The 25,788-nt window shown below is 42.4% G+C and overlaps 4 protein-coding genes across 4 annotated transcripts in view; 2 read left to right on the forward strand and 2 right to left on the reverse strand.

The window, feature by feature from the left end:
* The window catches only part of LOC116670496 (tumor necrosis factor ligand superfamily member 10), an 8,655-nt gene extending 3,089 nt beyond the window's left edge, over positions 1-5,566 (forward strand). The window contains exons 4-6 of the mRNA XM_032501055.1: positions 38-154; positions 3,178-3,416; positions 3,835-5,566. Of these exons, the coding sequence (XP_032356946.1) occupies positions 38-154; positions 3,178-3,416; positions 3,835-4,044 (566 nt within the window). The 3' untranslated portion in view covers positions 4,045-5,566. The remainder of the gene's footprint in view (positions 1-37; positions 155-3,177; positions 3,417-3,834) is intronic.
* msl2a (MSL complex subunit 2a) lies at positions 5,193-11,123 on the reverse strand. Its single transcript, XM_032501052.1, has 4 exons — positions 10,072-11,123; positions 8,690-9,056; positions 7,576-8,623; positions 5,193-7,118 (listed from the first exon to the last, which is right to left on the reverse strand). The coding sequence occupies exons 1-4, from the start codon at positions 10,211-10,213 to the stop codon at positions 6,816-6,818; spliced, it is 1,860 nt and encodes a 619-aa protein (XP_032356943.1). The 5' UTR covers positions 10,214-11,123; the 3' UTR covers positions 5,193-6,815.
* Positions 11,124-13,449: 2,326 nt separating this feature from the next.
* Positions 13,450-19,095, forward strand: pccb (propionyl-CoA carboxylase subunit beta). The gene is made up of 15 exons (XM_032501053.1): positions 13,450-13,739; positions 14,783-14,902; positions 15,038-15,106; positions 15,217-15,273; positions 15,397-15,510; positions 15,691-15,801; positions 16,026-16,134; positions 16,427-16,547; positions 16,659-16,740; positions 16,832-16,955; positions 17,148-17,255; positions 17,654-17,754; positions 17,827-17,925; positions 18,012-18,111; positions 18,194-19,095. Exons 1-15 carry the CDS (start codon positions 13,494-13,496, stop codon positions 18,313-18,315), a joined length of 1,683 nt encoding a protein of 560 aa, XP_032356944.1. The 5' UTR covers positions 13,450-13,493; the 3' UTR covers positions 18,316-19,095.
* A 288-nt stretch (positions 19,096-19,383) lies between these two features.
* The window catches only part of stag1a (STAG1 cohesin complex component a), a 19,702-nt gene continuing 13,297 nt past the window's right edge, over positions 19,384-25,788 (reverse strand). The window contains exons 22-31 of the mRNA XM_032501051.1: positions 24,928-25,067; positions 24,630-24,731; positions 24,177-24,325; positions 23,469-23,597; positions 23,154-23,356; positions 22,639-22,807; positions 21,948-22,064; positions 21,681-21,795; positions 21,472-21,552; positions 19,384-20,968 (exon numbers count right to left, since the gene is read on the reverse strand). Of these exons, the coding sequence (XP_032356942.1) occupies positions 20,945-20,968; positions 21,472-21,552; positions 21,681-21,795; positions 21,948-22,064; positions 22,639-22,807; positions 23,154-23,356; positions 23,469-23,597; positions 24,177-24,325; positions 24,630-24,731; positions 24,928-25,067 (1,229 nt within the window). The 3' untranslated portion in view covers positions 19,384-20,944. The remainder of the gene's footprint in view (positions 20,969-21,471; positions 21,553-21,680; positions 21,796-21,947; positions 22,065-22,638; positions 22,808-23,153; positions 23,357-23,468; positions 23,598-24,176; positions 24,326-24,629; positions 24,732-24,927; positions 25,068-25,788) is intronic.

The following is a 25,788-nucleotide window of genomic DNA, read 5'->3' on the forward strand; positions in this document are numbered from 1 at the left end:
TTTTTTTTTTTTTTTTTATCGGCATGTGGTTTCCCAGATAAGCTGACAGGAGTGCTGCCTCTCCTGAGCCCTGGGGTTCGAGGGGTCCCTCTTCCTAAAGTTGCTGCACATGTGACCGGTGTGATCTCGTCCACAGAGCCTCCAACCGCAGACGGTGAGGATCCTCGATGGTAGCACAGGAGTAAAATATCCAGTAGGCAAACCAAGTAGAGTCCTGGAAAGCATAAGTGACACAGGATTTGGGATTTTTAGTGACACATATTCACAATGCTCACACACCTGTGAGGACGGTGGGGCCTCACCCACACGTCTCCGGGGCCAGAGGTGAGGAATGGGCTTCAAGGCTTCCCAGACTGCTCTCACGTTTGTCCAGACCTGCACACGTGCAGCTGCTTTATCCTTGTCCTGTTGTTGTGACCGGTCAGAGAGTTGCAACGTCCCAATTACTCTCTGTCCAGATATTTCAACAAACATTAACAGTATCTTTAGAAATTGGTAGTCCTGACCTGAAATCATATTTGTATGATTAGTGTTCTTAGCGTCTGTGACATTGGAAATGCCAAATCAAAATTATTTTTAATTGTACACATTTTGGCTTTAAAGGAAAAGCCTGGTAATAGTCTAATCTTTTTCTTATTGTAAATAAATCCCATGAAAAAAAAACCTTGGTGTAGTAAATGTTATTAATTTCAGCTCCATTGTCGTTCAAAAACTATTAATAAAAACATAAATGGGCCACACTACTGCACATGTTACTTGGATATAATAAACCTGGGCCCTGTAGTTTATTTTTCATAAGTAACGTTAATCTGACATTAATCTGCAGCTTTTCGTTCATGAAAGTATTTAATCCTGGTTTATGTTTACGAGAGGCAAAATCTCAGTATCTTTCTGATATAATTTCTAGCAGCAGTCGCTGCCCTAGGGTCCTGTTTGCTACAATTAATTCTTTTGTGAACCACCCAAATTTTGCTCTGTGCTGATGTTGCAAACATCACTTGTGAAAATTTTCTTCAATTTTTTGTTGATAAGGTTGACTCTGTTAGGCGAGTACTAGGAAAGGTTTTAATAAGGAATTTTTTGTTGCTCCAGTTCATTCTGCTGGGTTTGAGGAGTTTGAGTTAGGTTCTTTATCTTCCTTAGCGAGATAGTGAGATCATTGAAGTCCACAAATTGTCCATTGAATGCCCTACTAGAGTCCTGAAACTGGTTTTTGTTTGTCGGGCCTGGGCTTGTGGATTTAATGAATAGCTGTCTTAGTCTAGGAACGTCCCAGCTGCCTTTAAACATGCGTGGTTAGGCCCTTCTTAAAAACCTAACCTTGTACTACACTGATTATTTATAGACCGTTGTCTCATCTTCCATTTCTTTCTAAAGTTTTGGAAAAAGTTGTTTTCTTACAGTTGAAACCCTTTCTGGAAAACAACTCTGTCCTTGAAAAATTTCAGTCTGGATTTAGGTCTTATCACAGCACTGAGTCTGCATTATTAAAGGTACATAATGATATTGCTTTCTTTGTAGATAACAAATGTCCTGTTGCCTTAGTACTACTAGACCTCACAGCTGCCTTTGATACGGTAGACCATACAATCCTCCTGTCACGCCTGGAACAGTTTGTTGGCATTCATGGCACCGCACTGAAGTGGTTTATGTCATACTTATCAAATAGAACTTTCTCTGTGATGATGGGGGATTTGACTTCTTCCTGTGCTTCTCTTTCCTGTGGAGTTCCGCAAGGCTCCATTCTTGGCCCTATTTTGTTTTCATTATATATGCTACCGCTAGGGTCAATTATAGCCAGACACAACCTATCTTTTCACTGCTATGCAGATGATCTGCAAATCTATCTGCCATTGAAGCCTGGTGATGTACAAGGTACCTTAGTTGACTGCATCACGGACATTAAGCAGTGGTTGCCCAAAATTTTATGCACTTAAATGAGGTAAAACTGAATATATTGTGTTTGGAGAATCTGTGTCTAACGGGTTTGGTCCTGGTTTCCAACGGCCAGACAGACGGGAAAGAACTAGGAGTGACTTGATAGTTCTTTTAATTCAACAAACAGATTGATAATGTTGTTAGATCGAGCTTTTTTAAATTGCGCCTTCTGGCAAAGGTAAAATTGTTTTTATAAACCGTCATGATCTTGAGAAGGCTATTCACGCTTTAATAAGCTCTAGACTGGAACTACTGTAATGCCCTAATATGGGTGTTTCCCAGTCCTCGTTGACCGTCTCCAACTGTCCAAAATGCAGCTGCCCGCTGTTAACGGGCACGAAAAAACGAGACCACATAACTCCGATTCTATCTCTCCATTGGCTCCCGGTACACTTAGAATTAAGTATAAAATTGTTTTGTTGTTTTAAATCTAATGGCTTGACCCATCTTACATTTTAGACATGCTGATTATTCGAAAGTTGGTAGGACGTTGAGGTCATCTAATAAATCATGTTTGAAGTGCCAAGGTCAAAACTGAAACACTGGGGTGACGCGCTTTTTCGGTTTCTGGACCTAAGCTCGGAATAAGCTACCAGTGAGATGCGTATCATTACGACCTGGGTCTTTTTAAATCAAGACTTAAGACGATCTTTTTAAATTGGCGTTTGGTACTTAGTAATGTGATGACACACATTGCATGATTGTATTGTTTTTATTTTTTTTTTATTTTATTTTCTTACTTATCATTCGATATTGTAATTTTGTTAGTGGTGCATTGTTGTTTAAATCTGTGGTTTTATTTGTTGTGAAGCACTTTGGTTCACTTACGGTCGTTGTAAAGTGCTATATAATAAAATACATTTACATTTACATTTCATTTAGTCTGTAATGGGAAAGACAAATGCTGACAGAGTGGAGAAGGCAAAAGTATTAAAAGGTACTCACACAATGTTGGTTTTGGTATTTTCATGGGATTTCTTGATAACGAGAAAATATAGAATATAGCAAGCTGTCCCCTTAATATAAATATACACATGCCTCCTTTTTAAATGTGTGGCTGTTTACTTTAAAAACACTGGTTTGTTAGCATGATTAACACACTGAGAGTGTATTAACATTTTGTTCTTATCTGAATAGCAGTGACTGGTTATACCCATTAACACTCCACTTTGGAAATCTTAAATGATCTTGCATCGCAGTGAATGGCCTTAACTCTTGTGTGTTGTTGTGCTGTTGCAGGCCCACGGAGCAGCAGGGGGTACCTTGGGGAGCGAATCGAAGCGTGGGAGGGCCACAGAGGTCTGTCCTTCCTGCAGAACATGGAGCTGAGGGGAGGAGAGCTGCTGGTGCCCAGAGCAGGCCTCTACTACATCTATGGTCAGACCTACTTCAGACTGCCCTCAACGGGGGAGACGGATGGGGAGACAGGGGAAGCAAAGGAGGAAGGAGCAGAGCTCGTCCAGTATATCTACAAGAAGGTTAGGTTTTCTGCAACAATGTCAGTCAATCGACATGAAAAACAACAAAAGCTCGGAGCAACTGCTACTGCGGGTTCTGTGTCGATGGAAAATCGGGCATCAGCAGGACGGATATGTCACTCGCTACTCATTGGTTAGGACTACAAAATAAAATATCGCTCCCAAATAGAAGTTGGCTATATATTATGAGCAGAATATCCAGCTGGACAGAGTCAAACAAATTCAGTATATAGTTATTGTTGGTAATAAAGTCAACTCTCAAACCTCAAATGTCAGTGTCCTTGAATGCGCCACAAGGAATAAACAAAGATATTCTTTTCAGATGGTATCAGAAAGATGTTTATAAATCAATTCTATATGCTAATATAATGTATAGGAGTTCATGTGGAGAGTAATGTTTTTGTGTTCTGGCCCACAGATGAGTTCCTACACGGTGCCCATCCTGCTGATGAAATCGTCCCGGAGCGCCTGCTGGCCTCGGGGTCAGGAGCCTGGTCTCTTCTCCCTGCATCAGGCCGGTACTGCCTTTCTACAGCCGGCTGACCGCCTCTTCATCACCGTGAGCAATGCCAGCGCCATGGAGATGGACGGGAGGGCAAGCTACTTTGGGGCCTTCCTTGTGGGCTAATGAGAGAGAACCTCGGAATAAAGAGCCTGGAATTTAGATGACTTGATACAGACATCAGACGTGAAACCAAACGGCAGGGGGGGGTTGCTCAATAATATGAGCAGCTGTCTGAGGGTCAGGATTGGAGGAGAACTCCAGGGAGTGCAAGGGACTTCTTCAAACCACGGAGCTGAACAACCAAAGCTGCAATGATGGACTCTCAGTGGCTAAATGGTAACAAGGAAGAGCCATTTGCTGTGTATTTACTCCAGCAGAGACAGTTAAACCTGACGGGTTATTAATTCTGTTTTAATGACTAGTAAACAGGATGTACCACATAACAGAGCAAACTTGGGAGTATGGGCTGCTTTCAGAGTACATGTTACTTGGAGAAGTACAATAGATGCAATAGATAGTGCTTTCTTGTGTGAATGGCTTCTATTGAGAACAGAGGAAGCTGTTTTGCCTGCAGGTCCAGCAGTGGCGTTGTCATCCCCAAGAAATGACACATGACGCTTAACAGGCGTTTTCTGAAAAATGCCACAAGACAACATTTTGTTCAGTGTTATGAGTGGTTTCCTTTTTGTTTACAGTATTTGCGGTTCAATTTCCTCTTTGTACAATGTTTTGAATGAATATGTGGCACAACACAGATTATGATGTCCTGCGGCCTTAAAGAGTGCACTGGCCGAGTATTAAATGAGTTTCTGACATATTTACACTTCTATATGCAATGGATAGCAAGAGTTTTTTTTTTTTTAGGGCCAGATAAATTAATTTACAAATGGTTGCTTTATAGATTGTATAGTAAAAAAATTATTGTTTTTTAGGCATTTGAAAATTATTTTAGTTGGAAATCAGTATAATGGAGTTGGAGTAAATTGACCGTCCTGTACTGGCCTATTTCTTTTAGTTTTTTTTCTGGTTTACTCTTCATTGAACAGGAAATGAGAATTTACAGAATGAAAGACAAACAATAAGTTAATTTTCTTGACATAAACCATTTTCTAGATTCTTCCTAGCTTGTGCAAGAGAGCATGTTAGCCTCAACAACAAATCCTCATCCAATGCTGAGTTCATGGCTGTTGTTAATGTGTTAAAACATTGTCGGCACATGCAAACTTGAATCAAATATCACCTCTACACAAAAAGACAGATCACTGAAAAAGTAAAAAACTATCATTTAATTCATGTCGTATTACATGTTTCCGTATTGTGGCAGTGAATGTTTCAGCAATAATAAGAATCACTCCTCAAACAAGAGTTTTTACAACAAAAAAAAAAAAACATACCAAAAACTAATCGGGAGTTCAAGTAATGCCCAACGAAATACATTTTGAAACATACACACACACACAGGAAGATAGATCATATTTGCGGATCACACTGTAATCCACCTGCTACTTCCTGGTCTATGAGTTGAGAACCAAGGTGTTTGTTTGGTCAGCCTCCCGCTCTCTCCTTCAGTCTCTTTTTGGTCACCATGACTCGACTGACAAAAACATGTTGTGGTTACAGCTGAGACAGTAAACACAAACACAGACAATACGCAGCCTCTCAAGTTATAGGAGGGCTTCAAGGTGCTTTAACCAAAACACGAAAAAAAGACAGTGGTACCAAATCTCAAGCACGTGATATCAAAAATAGTTTCTGAGTTGCTCTCAAATCAGTCAGGACACTACAACTGAGGGGGGGGAAAATGCACACGCAGAGGATATTTTGTCTTGTTAATGACAATCTATGGCTTCAATTTATCTAACACGCACAGTCATGTAGAAACCCATAATCAATCCATAACGGTGTAATATTTTAGAAGAGAGTCAGCTATAGTCTATGTAAATGGCAATACTGTAAACAACTGTGTGTGCACGAGAGCTGTGAGGCTCCTTGTTGGTGCTCCTATTGCTATGGTAACCAAGAATGGTCTTTGTTGTAATTTGGCCAATCAATCAGACTAAGTGCTTACAATCCACCATCCGCCTCCCCACTTTCATTGCAGTAAATATCAGCAGACACATACACACTCACTCATACACGCACAGAAACCTTGAAGCCAGCCAAGTGCTTTGACATTATCTTGCTGCCTGTACAACGCCTGCATCAGTCAAGTTCATTAAGACAAATTCATTATCAGCCGACAGTACTTGGATTGAGTGAGTTAATGAGATAGAAAAGGCATAGAGTCTTGTGTGAGACTTAACTTCTCTTTAGATTAGTCACAAGTGTCATTCTCAATCAAGGTGTGAACACATACAGGGTTAAGGATTAGTAAGGGCCGTCCTGATACCAATTAAGCATTTAACATACGTGGAGTAATACTCGGACATGGAAAATGCTGCGACAGGTGACTGAGATATGATGATGCCGTTTTTGTTATCATTATGCACCAATAATCACACACTGAAATCTATAATGGTGCGCACACAATAACAAACAAAAAAACCTTGTATGGGTTCCTATTGCCTCTTACAGTATGTCTGTGGTCTATGAACAAAAAGCACCTCTGGAGTACAGAACAGCCTTGGAACAGAGTATAAGTGTTTAACTACAAACAGGCGACAATACACACCGGCACACAGGCACAATACAGGAGGCTTTGGCACACCCATGCTAGTCTTACTACTCAGCATTTTCCAACACAGAAGAAGAGCAGGTTACAGAACAGGACAGACCCATAGCTGCCTTGGATTGCCTCCCCTCTGGGAGGGGGGAGGTACAGGTTGTCTGACAGACAACGATCAGCTGTCACATTCAATCAGCCTCGAGCTGTCTGTATTTGGAGTCCCAGCCTCTCATCCAATCAGCAGCTCCAGGCTGTCCTCATAATTGGGCTCTTGCAGGGGGCTGGGGGACAGGAAGGCTGTGGTCACAGGGGTACCCGTTGCTGTGGCGACATTGAGGAGGGTGTTAGCGCGGATGCTGGTGGTTGCCGGGTTGCGGAGGGCCGCGGCTGCAGTGATGCTGGTGAGGTTGATGCCAAGTGTGAGCCGCGTCTGCTCCAAGGCTTTCTCTGGCACGGCGAAAGCCTCGAGCTTCTTCTCCCCGTTGGCCATGTAGGAGTTCTGGCAACCTCGACAGATACAATCCAAGCATGCCTGAGAGAGATGACAAGACATAGGCAAGGAACATTAGTTGATTTGCATCGCACCAATATCACATTAAAAGTTGCATATGTACTAATCTAACCCCAACTATCTTTTATAATGATGATAATAATGGCAATGCTGGATTGAAAATAAAGTGCAAAGACATCTTTACCTTAAAATGAAAGCTTTGACAGGCCAATTAGTACGACCATAATCTTTGAATTTACAGCGATTATTTGAATTCCCATTAGTTGTGATCTTGGCAATAACTACTCTTCCAAGGGTCAATATTTATAAAAAATAATTTAAAAAAAAAATAGTACTAAATAGCCTAAATAGTTTTATCAAAGAATATTGTATACTTACACTAAATAAAACACACAATGATACCAGTGCTGTATATAGACAAATTTAACTGGCAATACAAAAAAAAAAAAAAGAAGCTGAATCCACACATTATTCTCACCTTGCGGTTTGAGTAGCAGGGACAGCGCTGCCCCCTGCAGGTCAGCACAGATGGATTCTGGGTGGCCCTGCCACACTTACAGCCCTTCTTCTCCACTGGCTTCTTATATGGAGGCCTAATAGGCGCTGGGGGCACAAGGCAGCCTGACATCAACCGTTGGTCTTTGCTTCCATCCTTGATCTTGGAGCCACCACCACTGCGGGCCTTCGCATGGGGCTTCTTGGGGCCCGAATCAACATGCTTCCTGGCACCTTTATTGTGGTTTGGCACAGGGCGACTGGGCTTGGGGGGCACTCCATTGGGAAGAGACGAGTATGTGTGTGCTGGTACAGTTAAGGAAGGTGTATGTGGTTGCATGTACAGTGTCTGAGAGGGGTTTGGAGTGGGTACAAGTAAAGAGGGGCCCTGTAGGATGGAGGCAATAGGGAGGGGTTTCACCTTTTCCCTGTCACTCTCTGAACGAGAACGTTTACGTTTAAGGCGAACTGGCGGGGGCTTGGAGGTTGGAGGAGCATCGAAGGAGGATGTGTGTATGTGAGCACCATCACTTGCCACTGTGTTAGTCCTGTCTGTTTGAATCTGTGTGTAGTTGTGAGCTGCGTCCAGCTGTATGTACATTTGAGCGTGTGCTCTGTCCGATGTTATGTGTGTGTGAGTGTGCATGCAATCTGGCTGTGTATGAGGAGAATCTCGACCAGGCTGAAGGGGATCCAAAGTCTGTAACACCTCCTCCACACTGAGGAGCAACACTTCCCCTTCTTCCAGCTCCCTGCTGCTAGATTCCCCATCCCTGAGTGAGCACACAGTGCCTGGAATTGGGGCTAGATGTCCAGTGGTCAGACTCAGTTCCAGACCACCACAACCAGTATTGGACACAGACAGGCCTGTCTGGGGCTGCTCCTCTACCAGCTCACATACTTCCAGCTCAGGAGAAGAGGGATCCAGGTCCTCAAGCACTTCTCCATTGCATTCCTGTGGTCCATTGTAATGGGGAGAGTCAGAGGACGAGCTCTGGGGTACAGCTGAGAGCTCTGCAGGAGCAAGAGGTGGCTCCGGGGAGGGGCCCATAGAAAATGTCTTTCGTGAGGGCCCAGAATTTTGTGCTATGCCCCTGGGTGCCTCCGTGGGGGTAAGGGACTCAGGGGCAGATGGATTCACATCTTCCTGTGCTAGGCTTGGGTCATCTGTCTCTATCTCCTCTTTGTGTGACATTAGCACCTCCTCTAGCATGGCTAGAACCTCTGGAGACCCTCCCAAATGGCTGCTGATCGACTGCAGCAACGGCGAATGAGTTACATAGAGGCAGAGCTTCCTGTAGCACTGCACCAGCAAAGAGAGCTGTTTGTTTTCCTGGAAGCAGGAATAGTCTTTACAGCGGCTGCATGATGGCCTTATCTGCATTTTCTGGCCTTTACAGGCCAAGCACACATAATGCTGACACTCTGCATGTGCTGGGGAAATGGGATTCTGGAGCAGTTTACCTGAGACAAAAACAAGAGGGAGCAGTTAATCCACGCATGTATCGACTTTATGTGCAGCAACTGTGGCACAGCAAAACAAACTAGTCATTTTCATCCACCATCATGCCTCAATAGAAACGGTTGTAATTTCCATTTGAATTGATTTGTGTGCCAGTTATTTTCTCAATTAACCATTTGGGCTGTAAAACCATAGAAAACAATGGGAAATGCTTATCACAATTTCCCAGAGCCCAATGTGACTTTTTCAAATAGCTTGTTTTGTCTGACCGACAGTCCAAAATAGATATTGAATCCTTTTATGTAAATGAACTAATCAATTTCTCATCTGCCTGTTTCAGTACCAACATGATGCATGTCTAGCAGATCAGGGAAATTAATAAATGCAATACATTAATAATGTGTGACTAATCTGGGATTTTAATTTTTTCTATAGCTTAAATGTACACCCCCCCCATGTATCTTTCTGTCTATTTCAATAAAGGGTACAACCTACTGATTTTTACTGTTTACATCACCCAACTTGTAGTTCTGGTTAAATATTGCAGGAAAGGATACATAATCATGCAAAAAACACCACTACATAATGGGCAAAGACCAGAAATATTGTCATATATAGTTCTGTCAATATTGCACGTTTCTAAATGCAAACAGTGCCAGTGTTGATATTCCACTAGTTAAGCGGAGCGAGGAAATAGGAATGAATAAGGAAACACATGGCTCTGCAGCAGACTCAACACGGGAGTCATCTGTCTTGACAGAGGACAGATGACTGGGGCTCAGCCTCGGTTGCTAAGGAGACCACGGTTGTGAGCACGACAAATCGTGTCAACAGCTGCGAGCCCACGTATGCCCACGTACACTTCAGTCAATATGAATATCTAAGTTAAGGTTATAAAACACCAATTATATTTGTAAACTGAATCTATTTTGCTATCTTGCAGTGAGGGGACCCCAAACAACACTAGAGCGAGTGAGATGCATTGCTATTATTCAGTGATATTTTCAGGATGCTTACCACAGACGAGGCATGCAAGGGACTGGCGGAAGAAGGGCAGTAGCGTGTACATCTCTGCAAAAGTGTGAGGCTGCCGCGGGTCACACTGCAGGACGGCCCGGCTGGCGGACACGTACAGAGCGGTTGCATTAACGGGGTTCATAGCGGTGTACTCCGCAGCCTCAGGGATACACGGCCCGGGAAAAAAAGTCCAGCCACTCGCTGCGACGGAGCTAAGGCTAGCCAGATCTCAGGGTGGACGGAGGAAATATGAACTGGCCTGATGGAGCAACAATCAGTCACTCCATTGTTTCAATGCAGGCACATTAATTAATAATAGACACAATAACAGACAACGGACATGCTGAAGCGGGCATCACTAGCTAAACGCGCACAACGTTAGCTCGGCAGGCGGCTAGCTAAAGTTAGCATCACTGGTTCGTAGTAGTTACTATTCACCAACGAGGCCTTTCAGATCACAATTTAAGTTAATTAGGACCTATTAGACCCTGGTTTATAATTACTCACATTCTCCCTAACGCTGCATAACAGCTAGCAGTGAATACAATGACCCATGTTTAAAAGGTTAGCATTATGTAGCTAGCGCTAGCTCACGACATCAGCCAAACGTTTTACACGAGAGATGATCGATGTTAGCCATAGACCACATTTACAATCCAACGCTGTGTCCACGTCGATGCTTAATTGCATAAAAACCTGCTCCTAAGAGCACACATTTGTTTGGTTAGCAATTAGCTAACATATCCCAGGCGCGCACTCGATGTAAACAAAGCTAACCAGCTTGCGTTAGCATGGCTAGCCAAATTAGCTAGCGAAAATTCAACCGGATCACTACCCCCCTAGGGCCGTTATGCTACCCGCGTAGGAGGGAAATGTAAGCTATAAATTGAAATCCTGCGATTCTGATACGTTTTGCTATAATACTTGGCGAGCAGCGACCGAAACATAGCTAACTAGTCGTTTTACAAATGCATCAATCATTCGATTTTCCACTTTTCCTCGCATCAACCCCTCTCGACATGCATAATTATCGCGCGAGACTTCTCCCAGTTACCCTGGTTACCAATAGACGAGCTTATTTCCCCTAGGATGGCGACGGCATGTCCCGCCCTACTCTGCCTCTGATTGGCTTAAACTGTACCCTAACCCAGAGGCTCTGCCCTAAACCTAACCAATTCCTCTGCTCTTGCTTAAATCTAGCCAATCCCACCAGAATAGGCAACGAGTACTAGGGCGGTACATGCCGCCTCCTTGCTCCCGCCATCCTAGGAAAAGAATGTGGCTTATTGTATACCCAGTTCCAATTTGTGTTATTTAGCCTAAATCTTTTAAATGGTAAATCAACTGGATCATATCAGAGGACTGCAGCTGATGGTTGAAACTTTAAAGGATGTTGCATGTCTCCTAACATCCCAATCAACAACAAAAACGTTACCGTTGAAGACAGAGGTGTAGTGGTAAAAAAAGAGGTGGGTAAACTATAAATTCTGCGATCAGGTGGACCACGACGCGATCACTGATAAGGGGGGCCACGGCCTACCGGTGCACCCTGATGACATTGCTACAGGCAATTTATCACTGGTTGTTCCCTCATAGGTCGCACAATCAGTATTCAGTTCATACATTAATCAAAGTTCTTGTTAAAAAGACTCTAGAAGGAATTATATGGTTGAAATCTATAAAGTTACTAAATGACAAAACAGAGACAACAAAAATATGTGCAAAATATTCACATATAACAAGCTGGAATCAAAGACCTTTTTACTTTGTTCTAACAAAAATTACTCAAACCAACTAATTGATTAACAAAATAGTTGGTGAATACAGTTTTTTCAATTGCTAACACAATAAAATGACATGCATAGAACAATTATTTAAACTGACACACAGAGCAAAACCTCTTCTCAAGTCCCCAAAAGTCTACACATATTAATGCTTCACACACTTTTGCAAGACACACAATCTACATAAGTCACATGTTTACCATTTTCAAACCCATCATCATTAACTACATGTGATAGTATGACATGACTGACGAATCTTTGACTTTAGTCTGCCGCTTCCTGCTTATGTTTTACCCTCAACTTTGACTTCCAGGCAGCGCTGCGACCGGGACTTCAAGGCACCCAACCATTGCCCAATCCTATACATTACAGGTAGCGCTGCCTGGAAGGCAACGCTGGGGCTCATACCCCAACACCGCAAGAGATTAGTCAACACTGACAGTAATGCAGCGCAAATGATGGACTTCGTTTTAGGTTTAAACAACCTATGAAACTAATAATGAACAATATGAAACTAAACGACAAAAGCTTAATTTAGAATGGCTTTGGGACAATAGGCTATTCAGAGGTTAAAGCACTTTGGAGGTGGGTAAACGCCATTTCCGAATTTTGAGAGGTGCATAAACGGCGTTTACGTGCGTTTAGCCTCCACTACATCACTGGTTGAAGATCCAGGTGCAAGTGAAGGGTTTGCTATATAGAGAAAATGTCATATAGTGCAAAAATATGCTTAACGTATTTGCACCACCAATTCTGTTTCTTGTTGTTCACTGAATTGTCTCTGTCACTAATCATTTTTTTAAACAAAAAGTTTGGAAAAGTTATAGTTTGTAAAATATGAATGCTATAGCAGCATTCATATTTTATGATGCTATAGCCCAAAATAATTCTAGTAATAGGCATTCAATTAGCTGAAAGGTCCACTTATCCAGAGGCCAAGACTGAACCTTCAAGCTCATGACTTGCCTTGGAAACTCAAAATTTCTGAAATGAAAAACAACAAACTGCTCCTCCAACCACAGCATGCTTGAAAATCCAGAATGACTGAAATCCGGCAAAACTGAAAATGCTGTCATGCATATAATACATTAACATTGGCAATCTTGTATTTAGCACAACACTTGTTCCCATTAAAGCACAAAATGGTAAATTAGATTTAACCCAAGTAATCCTAGATAAATTAGTTGTTTCCCAGACAATAATGCAGTTGTTTATTTCAATATTTAAATGGACTCGAATGTATTTTAATTACGGTAAATTAAAAAAAAAATTAGTCTCATCGGTTAAACTTTTTGTTCTTGATTTTTAACAATCTATAGTTAAGGAATGCCACTGGCAAGTTGGCCAAGCAGAGAAACATAGACAGTTAAAGAAAGAGGTCCAAAACTGACGGGAAGGTCTACCCATAGGGTCTACCCGGTCTATGGGTCTACCTGGTAAAGCCAAAGTCAGGGCATGCTAATCCCAAAGCCTTGACTTTCAGGCTACAGGCCACGATGAAGTTCCATGTCCCGCCTATCCACCCTTGTACTCATTCCTTCTTTGTTATTGGCTGTGACAGCTCACCCCCGTTTACTATTGGCTCATATCTCTGTCTTTCATTTCCTTGCCCGATGTCACCCGAGAACACGCAAGGAAATGATGGCGGCTCTCAGTGTGGCCCGAAGCAGCTTTGGACTGTTAAACGGGTTTAGGACGTCTTTCAGGAGTTTGGGGCAAGTAAAACATGGCGCAGTCGCTGCTGCAGTGCTACCGACGAACCTGCAACGGGACTGCCGCTGGTATTCTGTCAGCCACCTGTCCGTTAAGGAAAGGATTGACAAGAAACGGACGGCGGCGCTAGCCGGCGGAGGTCAGCAGAGAATAGATGCACAACACAAGAAGGTAGAGTCAGCTCTCACTGACTTTATTGTTGCAATGTTAGCCTACATTATGCAAGCATGTGTGCTTTTTTTAAACGACATAAAGCTTTAAATACCTGACAACTGGAGTGGTTGAGGTGTGACAGTCTCGTACTCGTACAAAGACTCAAAGTCAATGGTTTACCTTTTTAACATCTTTCTTACCTTGCCAGCCAGAGTTAACCCTCAGTTGCCCTTCACGTACTTTGCAATGCCCCATCTTGGTAAACCCTCCTTAAACAAAGTACTAGCTTTGCTCTAACTTCAGGTAGAAGTTCTACAATAGTTTGCAGGTGTAGGCCTAGTTGGTAACAAATCCTAAACATATTCAGTGGTTTATCAAAGGCGCAATTTGACAATTCCAGTGTCCAGAGTGACGAACAAAAAAATAGACAACTTGAAATGTGATTTACCATGGGTTGTGAAATTTCAATATAATATTTGGGGTGGCAGTAGCTCAGTCAGTAGGGTGTAGGGAGAGTGGTGGTGCCAGTTCACCTCTTGGACACTGCCGAGGTGCTCATGAGCAAGGCACCGAAGCCCCAACTGCTGCCTTTCCATGTGCAGCCCCCTCACTCTGACATCTCTCCATTTAGTGCATGTATAGGTACACTGAGCATGTTTTTGTAATAACAACAGAGTGTAAATTGTAATTGACCCTTGCGGGATTAATAAAGTATATGTTATTAAAAGCTATTTATCATTAGCCCTGACTTGTTGGCATAATGTAATAGTTATAATGTTACTCTGTTTTGCTCAATGAAATCTATGGATGTAGATTGTATACCGAACAAAGTAATATTTATAAAAATCCTCTGTACATATATGAGATATATCAAATGTTTCTGTTTGGTTAATCATGCAAATTAAATACCTGACAAATGACAATCTGGTATTACAATAAAGCAGGTCTTCTTAATGATATACTTTGGCTACGTATTTGAATTGTGTCATGGTTTATATCGTAACGTGCAACCAAAGAGGTTTTTCAGCTAATGTGTAGTAACTTAATGTTATCGGTTGCAGGGTAAGCTGACGGCCAGGGAGCGGGTGGAGCTTCTGCTGGACCCCGAGTCCTTTGTGGAGTCGGACATGTTTGTGGAACATCGCTGCTCCGACTTTGGCATGGAGCAGGATAGGAACAAGGTAAGAGCTCGCACGCAGGCCACAACTCCACATCATCATGCTTTATCCAATGGAAACTAGAGACTGTCTCATCCTCCGGGGTGTGAAATAGTTATTGTCACAATCTTTTTCTCTCTCTCTCTCTCTCTGTCGTAGTTTCCAGGTGACAGCGTTGTGACAGGCAGAGGCAGGATCAATGGCAGGCTGGTTTATGTATTCAGTCAGGTACAATTTGTAATTATACTGTAAGAATCCTACATTGTGGCAGTACACAGCAGCTTAGTTTCACTGGTACAATATTCTTTCCATCTTGCCATCTTTTTGGTTTTCTTCAGGACTTCACAGTGTTTGGTGGCAGTCTGTCTGGAGCTCATGCACAGAAGATCTGTAAGGTAAACAAAACTGAGATAGTGAGGTGTCCACGCATGTCAGTGTTTATCTTCTTGTCTGCGCTCGGATCTTTAAAAAAAAAGATACAGATTTGGATGTACAACGTTTAAATGTTCTGTGCTCAGATTATGGACCAGGCCATGACAGTTGGAGCTCCGGTCATCGGTTTGAACGACTCTGGAGGAGCCCGGATCCAGGAAGGAGTGGAGTCTCTGGCTGGATATGCAGACATATTCCTGGTATGGTTATTTCATAAAGAGCCTTTGCTGGTCACTGCTTATTGACTGAAATCATGACACCAAACATCATACTTATCAAGCTTTTAGATATTCCTAATGTTAACATGGCTTGGAGGTATATGGTTTTTGGACACTATAAATGGGAGGGAGGAGTCAAAACGAAATATTCTGCTTTTCCAGAGGAACGTAATGGCTTCAGGAGTCGTACCTCAGATCTCGCTGATCATGGGTCCCTGTGCAGGAGGAGCCGTCTACTCCCCCGCCCTGACAGATTTCACCTTCATGGTGAAGGTAGGGAGCTGCACCAACACAGCTAAAACACCAATCCATTTTTATGGAATTCTAATTAGTAATAATCAACATTGTATTGCTTTTTAGCCACAGCAGACAGTTCTAAAGCATCAGCGTTGTGCTAATGTTAGCTAATTGTGAACACAAAAAAAACACAATTAATTATGCTGTCCTGTTTCCAAGAATGCATTGTCACTTTAGTGTGTGTGTGTGTGCGTGTGTAGGACACATCATACCTGTTCATCACAGGACCTGACGTTGTAAAGTCTGTCACCAACGAAGACGTGACTCAAGAGGAGCTCGGTGGAGCCAAAACGCACACCACCGTGTCTGGTTAGTTTGCGTGTAAAAGCTTTTATCACTTTTTTCTGTTTTTTTCTTCGTGGAGGAGTTGCGAGTGCTGTTGTCGTAGCCACTGGCTTTCTTTACCAGTATCTTGCCTTTGGCTCTTTTAAAGTTAATCCCAGTGACCATATTTCTAAAACCTTTGAGTGCCTTAAAGCTGATCCAGAATTACTCGTCACATCAACATACAAACTGTGCAATCACTCATCTGAAATTGGTTCTCCAAGTTGAAATATTGTCTTTCTGGGGGTCTAAAAGATGTCTCATGTCTTGTGCTCAGGAGTGGCTCACCATGCCTTTGAGAATGACGTCGAAGCCTTGCTCAACATGCGAGAGTTCTTCAATTTCCTGCCGCTAAGCAATCAGGATCCCGCCCCCATGAGGGAGTGCCACGACAGCAGGTAACCAATCACCTTGACCTCCACTTTACAGGATAACCAATCACCAAATAATAATGGGAGAATATTTGTTTCTATTCCAACTCCCGTCTGATATCTGGTCCCTTTTTCCAGCGAACGTCTGGTACACTCATTGGACACCATCGTCCCGTTTGAGACAACTAAAGCCTATGACATGTTGGACATCATTAAAACAGTATGCGCGCACACAACCTTAATATGTGCAACCACGTCTCATTTCCTTCCTGAAATAAGTAAAAGTCTCCTTTCTACATACATCTGTTCAGATAGTGGATGAGAGCGACTTCTTTGAGATCATGCCCAACTACGCCAAAAACATCGTCGTGGGATTTGCACGCATGAATGGACGCACTGTAGGCATTGTGGGTAACCAGCCCAAAGTTGCTTCTGGTAAGTGAAATAATTGAGGGGCCCAAATGTAAGAGGGTCAGTCAAAAAGTATACATATAAGATAATTTGCATTCCGCATTTTCTCTTTGTAAATTATATACACAAACAAACCAAGTTCCAAAAAGCACATGGCATGGGAACTAAGACATTCATTGCAAAATAATCTAATCTTATTTCTGTCTTGTTTATCAGGTTGTTTGGACATCAACTCCTCAGTGAAAGGAGCCCGCTTTGTACGCTTCTGTGATGCCTTCAATATTCCCATTATCACCTTTGTGGATGTGCCGGGCTTCCTGCCAGGTATTCTTTAAAAAAACTCTAGTTTACATCTTAATCAGGTTAGGATATTCACCGACAATTCTCTTTGGAGTCTCTCTGCTGCCATGAAAAACACAATTAGCAGAATGTTTTTGTCAATCAACTCACAGAAGCAGGAAAAGATGTAGCTATCAGCTCAGGCAAAAGACAGAAGAAGCTTGAAGATACAGTAATGTTAACTATAAACACACAACAGTAACAAGTTTGACTGTGGAAGAAAGTCAGGTATCTATATATATCTAATAATGGCTAACCTGGCTATATGATGTACTATACACACACAAACTGAAAACTAGCTTACTTTACATGTAAGCAGAAATTCCTTGTTGCGTTAAAATGCAGCTAGTCACATCTGACCATGCACTTATAACGGTCAACAGGTACGGCTCAGGAGTATGGAGGCATCATCAGACACGGGGCCAAACTGCTGTATGCCTTTGCAGAGGCCACCGTCCCGAAAATAACCATCATCACCAGAAAGGTGTGTGAACTCAATGAGAATGCGCACTGTGCTTTGATATAAGTCATATGATTCGATGCTTGTGTATCCCAGGCTTACGGAGGAGCCTATGACGTGATGAGCTCCAAACACTTGAGAGGAGATGTGAACTACGCCTGGCCCACAGCTGAGGTTGCTGTCATGGGTGCCAAGGTACAAACACACTAATTTCCTTCCGTTTGCCTCTCGTTCTGTCGTTTTATTTGACAGTGTGCGTGGTCTGTTTCCTTCTTTCTCAGGGTGCTGTTCAGATCATTTTCAGAGGAAAGGAGAACCAGGCGGAGGCAGAGGCCGAGTACGTGGAGAAGTTCGCCAACCCCTTCCCAGCTGCTGTCCGAGGTAAACTTTCTCACTTCTTTATTATATACGCCGATATCATGCATAGTACACTTGGTTCTGACCCGACAAATGTTTGCTTTAGGTTTTGTGGATGACATAATCGAGCCGTCGACCACTCGCAAGAAAATCTGCAGAGATCTGGAGGTGCTGGCCAGCAAGAAGCAGATAAACCCCTGGAAGAAACACGCCAACATTCCTCTGTGAAACACACCCAAACTGTTTCCACATTAAAACTATCTAACGGCACTCGCTGAGGGATTTTCCTCATATTGACTTTAAGTCCAAAATGTAACTGCAGTGGTATCCCGTTATGAAAACTTGGACACTGCCAAGCACATGTTTGTTTTCTTGTCATTTTCCACTCCACTGAAAGCAGCACAAGAAGATACACTCCCTGATTTTGTCAGTGATTAATAGCAGCCCCAAAGTTCCCTTCCAGCTCACTGATTACGTTTTAAACTACAAACTATGTTAAAACATCAACCTTAGGCTTTGAGGGATTTGGGGGATATATTACTGCACTGTAAACAAAATCAGCATGTGTGTCTTTACAACCGTAGCATTGATGTGCAAGATGTTATTGGGAAAATCACACAACTGAAGCCTATGACATTTTACAGTACCTAAACGTAAAACTATTGGTCACACACAATGAAGGTGATTGTCAAGTCAGTAATGGCCATATTGGTCACTTTTTGGGTAGGATTTGACATTTTTAAAACAGAATTGTATTTGAAAGGGCAGATTACACCTCACTGATAAAACTAGGATTGTAGTCTGTTGCCATGTACAGTGATTCCAATGTTGTGAATGTACTGTATTTAGTTGAGGTTTCTGCTGTGTACAGTAGTTTGGGGTTCCAGACACACTCCTTGTGTTTGGTGTCCTACATCAAGGTAAAGAAAAGTCATCCTTACAACCTGGAACTGTGCCTTTCTTCTCTGGCAGGCTCTGCAATTTGTAAAATAAATGGACTCAATACCATGTGTTTTCTTTACTTTTACCAATGCAAAAGTTTCTGTAGTCAAGTTGCAGTGTTGTTTATGTGTATGATTTATTTCCCACAGTATGTTTTAAGGATAAAAGCAAAAATTGAAAGTATGCCCAAATTTGGTAGTGAAATGTTAAAATGAATAAAAATATATATTTCAGAATTGTTTGGGAAATACACTTAATCATTTGAATATCGCAGCACAGTTACAGTCCACTACAGTTTGTTTTGAACACTATTGACGTAAAACAAAGGCGCACACAAACACCGGTCCATAAATTGATTACAGATTTTATTTTATTAAAAAGAATTTGGGTTCACAGAAAGAAAAGAAAAAACAGGCTTTTAGAGCATTTAAGGGCAACCGATGTCAACTGCACTGCAGAAAAGATCCAATTGTCTGATATTTACAAGGAGGACTGCCAAGCCAGCCAAGGAAAGGTAAATGATTGATTAACAGACGGTGGTGAACGACGATATGGCTGAAAACATTCAAGAACACATTCAAACAAATCTGTTAGACATAGAAATCCATCACTGCACTGGATATGAACAATGATAACAAATCTTAAAACGTCTTGGATCAGTTAACACTGAAGTCGGGTGTAAAAACGTTACTTGATTGGAACTGTAAAATGAAGAAACCTAACAGAGAACCTGCTGTAATACTAAACTGTGAAACGATTACAATCAGACCATACAGCGCTTAAAAACTGGTATCCCACAGCAACAATCTGAGCTCGGTAACCGTTAGATACGAGTTACAGGTGTAGGGGAAGGGGCTGGAATATACTGTAAGTATGTAGGCCACAATTTGGCAACAAACAAGATACATATTCAAGAAAAAGCTGTACAAACAGACAAAAACAAAAACACGCTTGATTTAAAACTTTAGTACTAAAGCTACAGAATTCAAAATATGTTTATTGTCTTTTTTTTCTTTTCTTTTTTTCTTTTTAACTTCAAAAAGCCGTAATTCAAGGGGGGGGGGGGGGGGGGGGGGGGGGGGTTTGCTTTTGCTTTGACATCACACACACAACACAGTTACACCAGTTCCGCCAGATCTTCAGGTGTTGACCTCAGTGTGCATGTGCGACTACTCAACCATCACGCACGCACACATCACACACCACACACCAGCACGGACTCAGATGGTGAACAGAGAGAGGAGAGGCGTTAGTGGGTGCTAATAAGAGCAAAGATATAGAACACTTAGTATTGAGATCCCCTCTATGTTAGATTTAACCAGGCGGATCAAAGTGCGACATTAAAAGAAGGAGAGGGGGGAGGGGGCTGTACAGAGTGTTACGCTGCTCTGTGCTGCTGAAACGGAGGCGGAACCAAACAACTGTACATCTGTGTAACAGGGAACCGTAAAAACTGTAGGTACTTGTCGGCCTGGCAGTAGGATTACTTAGCCGGAGCGCCATTAGAGCTACCGCCAACAAGAGCTAAACCAACCGGCTGGAAATGAGGTGGAGGTGGAGGAGGAGGAAGATTTGGAGCAAGACGAATCTCTTGAATAATCCGGACTAGATTTTGCAGAATATTCTGGACCCTGCGGCCCGCCTAAAACAACAGAGCCGATCCTCGTTCCACACTCGTAGGTGAGATCCAGCCAATGAGAGAACCATCGGTAGATCCACTTGACAAACATCCTTCCATCATGTCTTATAGAGAGAGAAAAGTACTTCAACAATGTTTTTTTCCCCCTTTCTTCTTAAGAGTTTGATTGGCAGGTTATCTGGGTTAGATGTCCCAAATCACCCCCCCCCCTCCCCCCACCCCCCTTCTGTTTACTCCTAATGTGGATCCGGATCGGGATCTTTGCCTCTTCCCAGATTAGAACATGGGCATGCTGAAACCCTGAAAGAATGGAGAGGAGAGCGACTGTCAGACAATCCAAAACAGAAACTATCTCAGCTGGAACCCTGCAGTAAGCAGTATGCATGGCTCTATGCCACAATGTCTTTTTTTTAATTACCACTAGGGTGCGCCGGTGTTGAAAAGTTCACATTCTACACATAGTGGCTGATGGGAAAAAAAGTCTAGTTTCATTAGGCGTGACATAATTTAATTTGAGATTACTGATTTACACATAGGGCTGCTACTAACCATTATTGTCATTATGCATGTTTAAGTGATAAAAATTCCATCACAATTTCCCAGAGCAAAAAATTGCGTCTTAATATGGTTGGTTTTGTTTAAAGAGCTTCAGTTTACCATCATAGAGGGTCAAATAAAGAACAACAAATGCTCACATGTTAGAGGCTAGAAGCCAGACATATTTCATTTTTTTGCTCAAAAATGCTTATCCAGATAGAGGTCGATTCATTTTGTGTGAATTGGCTAATCGTTTCAGTACTTACCGACTCGTCCTCAATCATGGCTGCAGAGTCAAAGAAGTCTGGTCTTAATTCTGCTCTTTCACGTCTGTTCCTCGATGGCGGCTGGGAAGGACAAGAATGAAGACAATTCATTTAAAAGAAAAATAGTGAATTAAGGCAAGGAGCTTTATTATTTATATTATAATCTTTTGCATTTCACAACTGAGGTGAGAGAAAGTTCCGTTACTGACCAGGTCGATCACCATAGTGTCTTCAAACTCCTCGTTCATGTCTTCCAGCTGGCCCCGCGATGACATCATCACGTCCTCGAAGATGGGCTCAGCGTCGTCCTCCATCAACCCACGTCTGATGGGAAATGTCATTAAAAGTAAGACGGTGGAAAAGAAGCAGCATATCCATCCGTTTATCCTTTTTTTCTTACTGGTAGTGGCTCTCTTTTTTAACAGAGGACTGACCGGAAGCATGGTATGAAGGTATGAAGCCGGGATGGCACTTACACAGTCTGCCGGACGCCCTGATTGCTGCGTGCCTTGATGTAGTTCATGCCCGTCCGGTCCTTCCTGTTCACCTCCTCCATCTTCTGCTGGCCGAGCCACGACATCTGCATCTGAGGGCTGGAGACAAACACACCGTCAACATACTCCACTTTAATACGACTGCTATGCTATTAGAAAGAGGCCGAGTTACTTCAGTAACAGTCTACAGTTTATACACGACTTTCTACCTCCAGGATTGCTCCGGTGGCGCCGGAAATTCCGCCGGATGTCCTTCTTTTCGGTCACATCCGGTGGATTGCTGAGGACTATGGTTAACTGCTCCTCAGATCTCTGCAGGGTAAGTCCAGACTGCTAGCTACGCTATCTGTCCAATCTGAGTTTTCTGTTGCATGACTGAAACAAGTTCCTTCCCGAGGTGATTTTGCAGCGGCACCGCGGCTCTGTCCGGCACTTAGTGATGCCCAAGACGATTGTGATTGGTTTAAAGGAATGCCAATAAACCAGAGCACGTTTTTCTCCTATACTGTGTGGACTAGCCAGACCCTCCTCCGCGTCGGACAGAATATGATAACAATCTTATCAGTCTTTAAATGATGAAAAAAAACAAAAACAAAAAAAACAGGTGTGACGGATGAACTACAGAGAAAAAGGTAATTGACAAACCATTTCATGTTAATGTGTGTACACTCACTTGTGTACGTAGTCGTTCTCTGATCCGGGCTCCGAGTCCGGGTCGGGCATGTGTTCTGCTGGTCTGTTCTCTCGGAGGACTGTTGAGGTGAGCTGAGGAGTCTGCAGCGCTCCCGGTGTCTGAAGAGTGTCATTACGCAACATCCACAAGCCCTCAACACTGCTCTCTTCTGAAAATGAACACACAGTATTATATAATACACAATAGTAGACATATTTTATTTTGTTATATATACTATGTCCATAGGTTGTATATTTGTATGTTTTTCTGTAGGTGTTCTAGTATTTGGTGTTTTTTTTTTTAAATCTCATTTATTATATTATAGTATATTTCTTGTTTTTTTTCCTGTATGTAACTTGCTGCTGTTGCACAGTAATCTGTTTGTCTGTCCGTCTCTGTCTGTCGATCAGAGAGAGTTCACAGTGTCCGTAACACAACAGCAGATAATCATGAACACGTCTCAGTGTAAACCGAGTAACCCTAATGTGTGTCTGTGCCTTTGTCTCCGTCCTCACCCTCGATGCGTTTCTTGTGTAGCGGCGGCCGTCCCTTCTTGCTGCGTACGGAGCCGGCCTTGCTGCTGGAGCCCGATGTGACAGACATGTGGTCCTCGTCTCCACCCGTCAACAGGCTGTTCCTGTAGGAGATCAGTGGCAGCCACACGTCCTCCCGACGCTCTGACATCGACTCCGACATGAACTTCTCCAGGTACGAGTGGCTGAGGAGACATGCAGCGTTTGTTTTGCATAATTCCTTTATTTTGAAATTGAGTCATACATGTGACAGTAGGAAAAGAAAGAAAGAAAAAAAAGACGGAAGGGAGTACTTACACTGTCTTTTTGTCTTGGCGGATTAGTTTGGAGGAAAATTCACTCAGAACCTCCAGGAAGGCTAGGTTGATAGGAGGAAACTCTGGTCCTCGAGGATTCTGGTATTTAAATGCAAACTCTATGCCATCCCTGAGAGAGAGAGAGAGGGGGGGGGTAAAAAGTAGACAAAGAGAGAGAAAAACAAGAAAAGAGTAAAACAAGAAATGGAGAATAGTCTTTTTTTGTAATTTCCCATTTATTCTGGTAAAGTCTGTATTTTAGACTTGTATAACACCAAAATTGACATAAAAAATGGCGTTTTTCAGACAGACACGTCAGGAGAAAATTAAGATTGTTTGAGACATGTTTCTGTCTCAGGACCAAACTCTTTGCACGCTTGTGAACTCCCTAACAAAACTAATCTATGCTAAATATGTCTTGTAGCCGTGAAAATATGTAATGTTAGCAAAAGAATTTTAAAAAAATAAATTTTACAAATTTAGCTTCTTGTTCATCCGCACAACGTTCACTACCCTTTCAAACAAGGCCACGTCCACTCCACGTTTAGGAGACAGGAGTGTGTACGGTTTCATACCATTGGAGCTGCCTGAGTATTGAGCATCTTTGATCAAACTAATTTTAACTTCAGTTAACGCATTCTTAATTTCCTCCATGTCTGATTACAGCCAAGTCTGTTGCCCCTAAAAACCACAGCGTCAATGCTCTTACTTGTGCAGTGTGGCGACAGCCTCCCTGGTCTTGATCTGATCCAGGCCGAAGGTGAGGGCGAAGCGGCGGGCCAGCTCCTTGATGCCGCTGACGTGAGACGACGTTCGGTCCAAGTTGGGCCCCTGGTCCTGCAGCAGCTCGTTGAACAGCTGCAACACACACACACACACACGCACACACGCGCACACACGCGCACACACACACACACACACACACACACACACACACACACACACACACACACACACACACACACACACACACACACACACACACACACACACACACACACACACACACACACACACACACACACACACACACACACACACACACACACACACGTTGCGTTTGTGTGTGTTCACACTTGACCACTGGTAACTTAAAGAATGCATTTCTAAAGCCCCGGACCGGTGCATGTGGCCTGGATTATTGTCTTCACCAGTGTCTCACCTGCTGCAGACTGAGGATGAGCGTCTTGGCACAGAGAATCTTGTCCGTCTGTCTGGTTTTACTCAGGGTCTCCTTGATGATGTCGCCATAATCATTATAATACTGAGGCAGAGGAACAAAACAGTTAAAACACATTAAAGATGACAGTTTAGTACATTTATTCTGACAGCTACAGATTTTCACCAAAAATCAAAACCAAAACCAGAATGTAAAGAAAATTTGACTTCCCAACTTAGGTTTCTTTTTCGTTTTTAAAAAACTACGTCCATAGTCAGGTCAAGTACAGATGAACAGTCACCTTCATGTAGTGTTTGAAGATGTCGGCAGCAGCGGGCATGTCTACGATGTCGTAGATGATGAGTTTGCAGAAAGCCGCGAGTAGATTTCTCCTTTTGTGGAGAGCCTCGATCTTGTTGGCCTCGTCTTCCTCGTCTCCCTCTAGAGGAAGACAGAAGGGGAAGTGAGGAGGAAAAAAGGAAAATATATGAATAGAAGCATCATGTTTATTCTGCAAACTGTCATCAAGCTTAACTCCTTTTATGTAATTCATTAAACAATGTGCCAGGACCAAAAACCCATACACACTTAAATTTAGAGACTTGGTGGAGCCCGAAACAATGCAAATTATGTATGAAGTCAAACATAGGATGGTTCCAGACTGTATCCAGAAGCTGTTTCGGATTAGAGAGAGTTCACAAAGATAAAGAATAGAACAAATGTAAAACAAAAGATGTACATCGACAAAAGGAGTCAACATGTGCAATCTTTTAGATGAGGAAATGAAAATGTGTAACACGCTACAAAGATTAAAAATAAATAAATACTAAAACAGAAGATTCTAAACAATTATAAAAGTGAGGCATGTATGGCAATGTGTATATGAATGTGCATATGAATGGGTTATATATTTTTGTTTTGTTATTCTGTTTTGTTTCATATCTTCTGCACGTAATGTGTATTAATATGCAATATGTATATAACATCCAGAAATAAATAATACATATAATATGATTGATGAGATGCTGAGGGACCTAAGAACAAAATTGTTGTAGTTGTAATAAGCAAATGCTTCAACTTACAAGTTTTCTCATCAGTATTGATTATAAAACGGATTAAGATGACACTATGAATTAAGGAGACACTTTGTTTTAGTTTTTTT

Source organism: Etheostoma spectabile, chromosome 20, assembly GCF_008692095.1.
Source record: "Etheostoma spectabile isolate EspeVRDwgs_2016 chromosome 20, UIUC_Espe_1.0, whole genome shotgun sequence".
Lineage (NCBI taxonomy): Eukaryota > Metazoa > Chordata > Actinopteri > Perciformes > Percidae > Etheostoma > Etheostoma spectabile.

Coding starts and splice junctions, on each gene's coding strand:
- pccb (XM_032501053.1), top strand. CDS start 13,494: ATGATGGCGGCTCTCAGTGTGGCCCGAAGCAGCTTTGGACTGTTAAAC. Junction 16,548..16,658: donor AGGGAGTGCCACGACAGCAG/GTAACCAATCAC, acceptor CCCTTTTTCCAG/CGAACGTCTGGTACACTCAT. Junction 16,956..17,147: donor CCAGCCCAAAGTTGCTTCTG/GTAAGTGAAATA, acceptor CTTGTTTATCAG/GTTGTTTGGACATCAACTCC.
- msl2a (XM_032501052.1), bottom strand. CDS start 10,213: ATGAACCCCGTTAATGCAACCGCTCTGTACGTGTCCGCCAGCCGGGCC. Junction 8,624..8,689: donor CTTACCCCCACGGAGGCACC/CAGGGGCATAGC, acceptor CTCCCCGGAGCC/ACCTCTTGCTCCTGCAGAGC. Junction 7,119..7,575: donor CCTGCTACTCAAACCGCAAG/GTGAGAATAATG, acceptor CATCTCTCTCAG/GCATGCTTGGATTGTATCTG.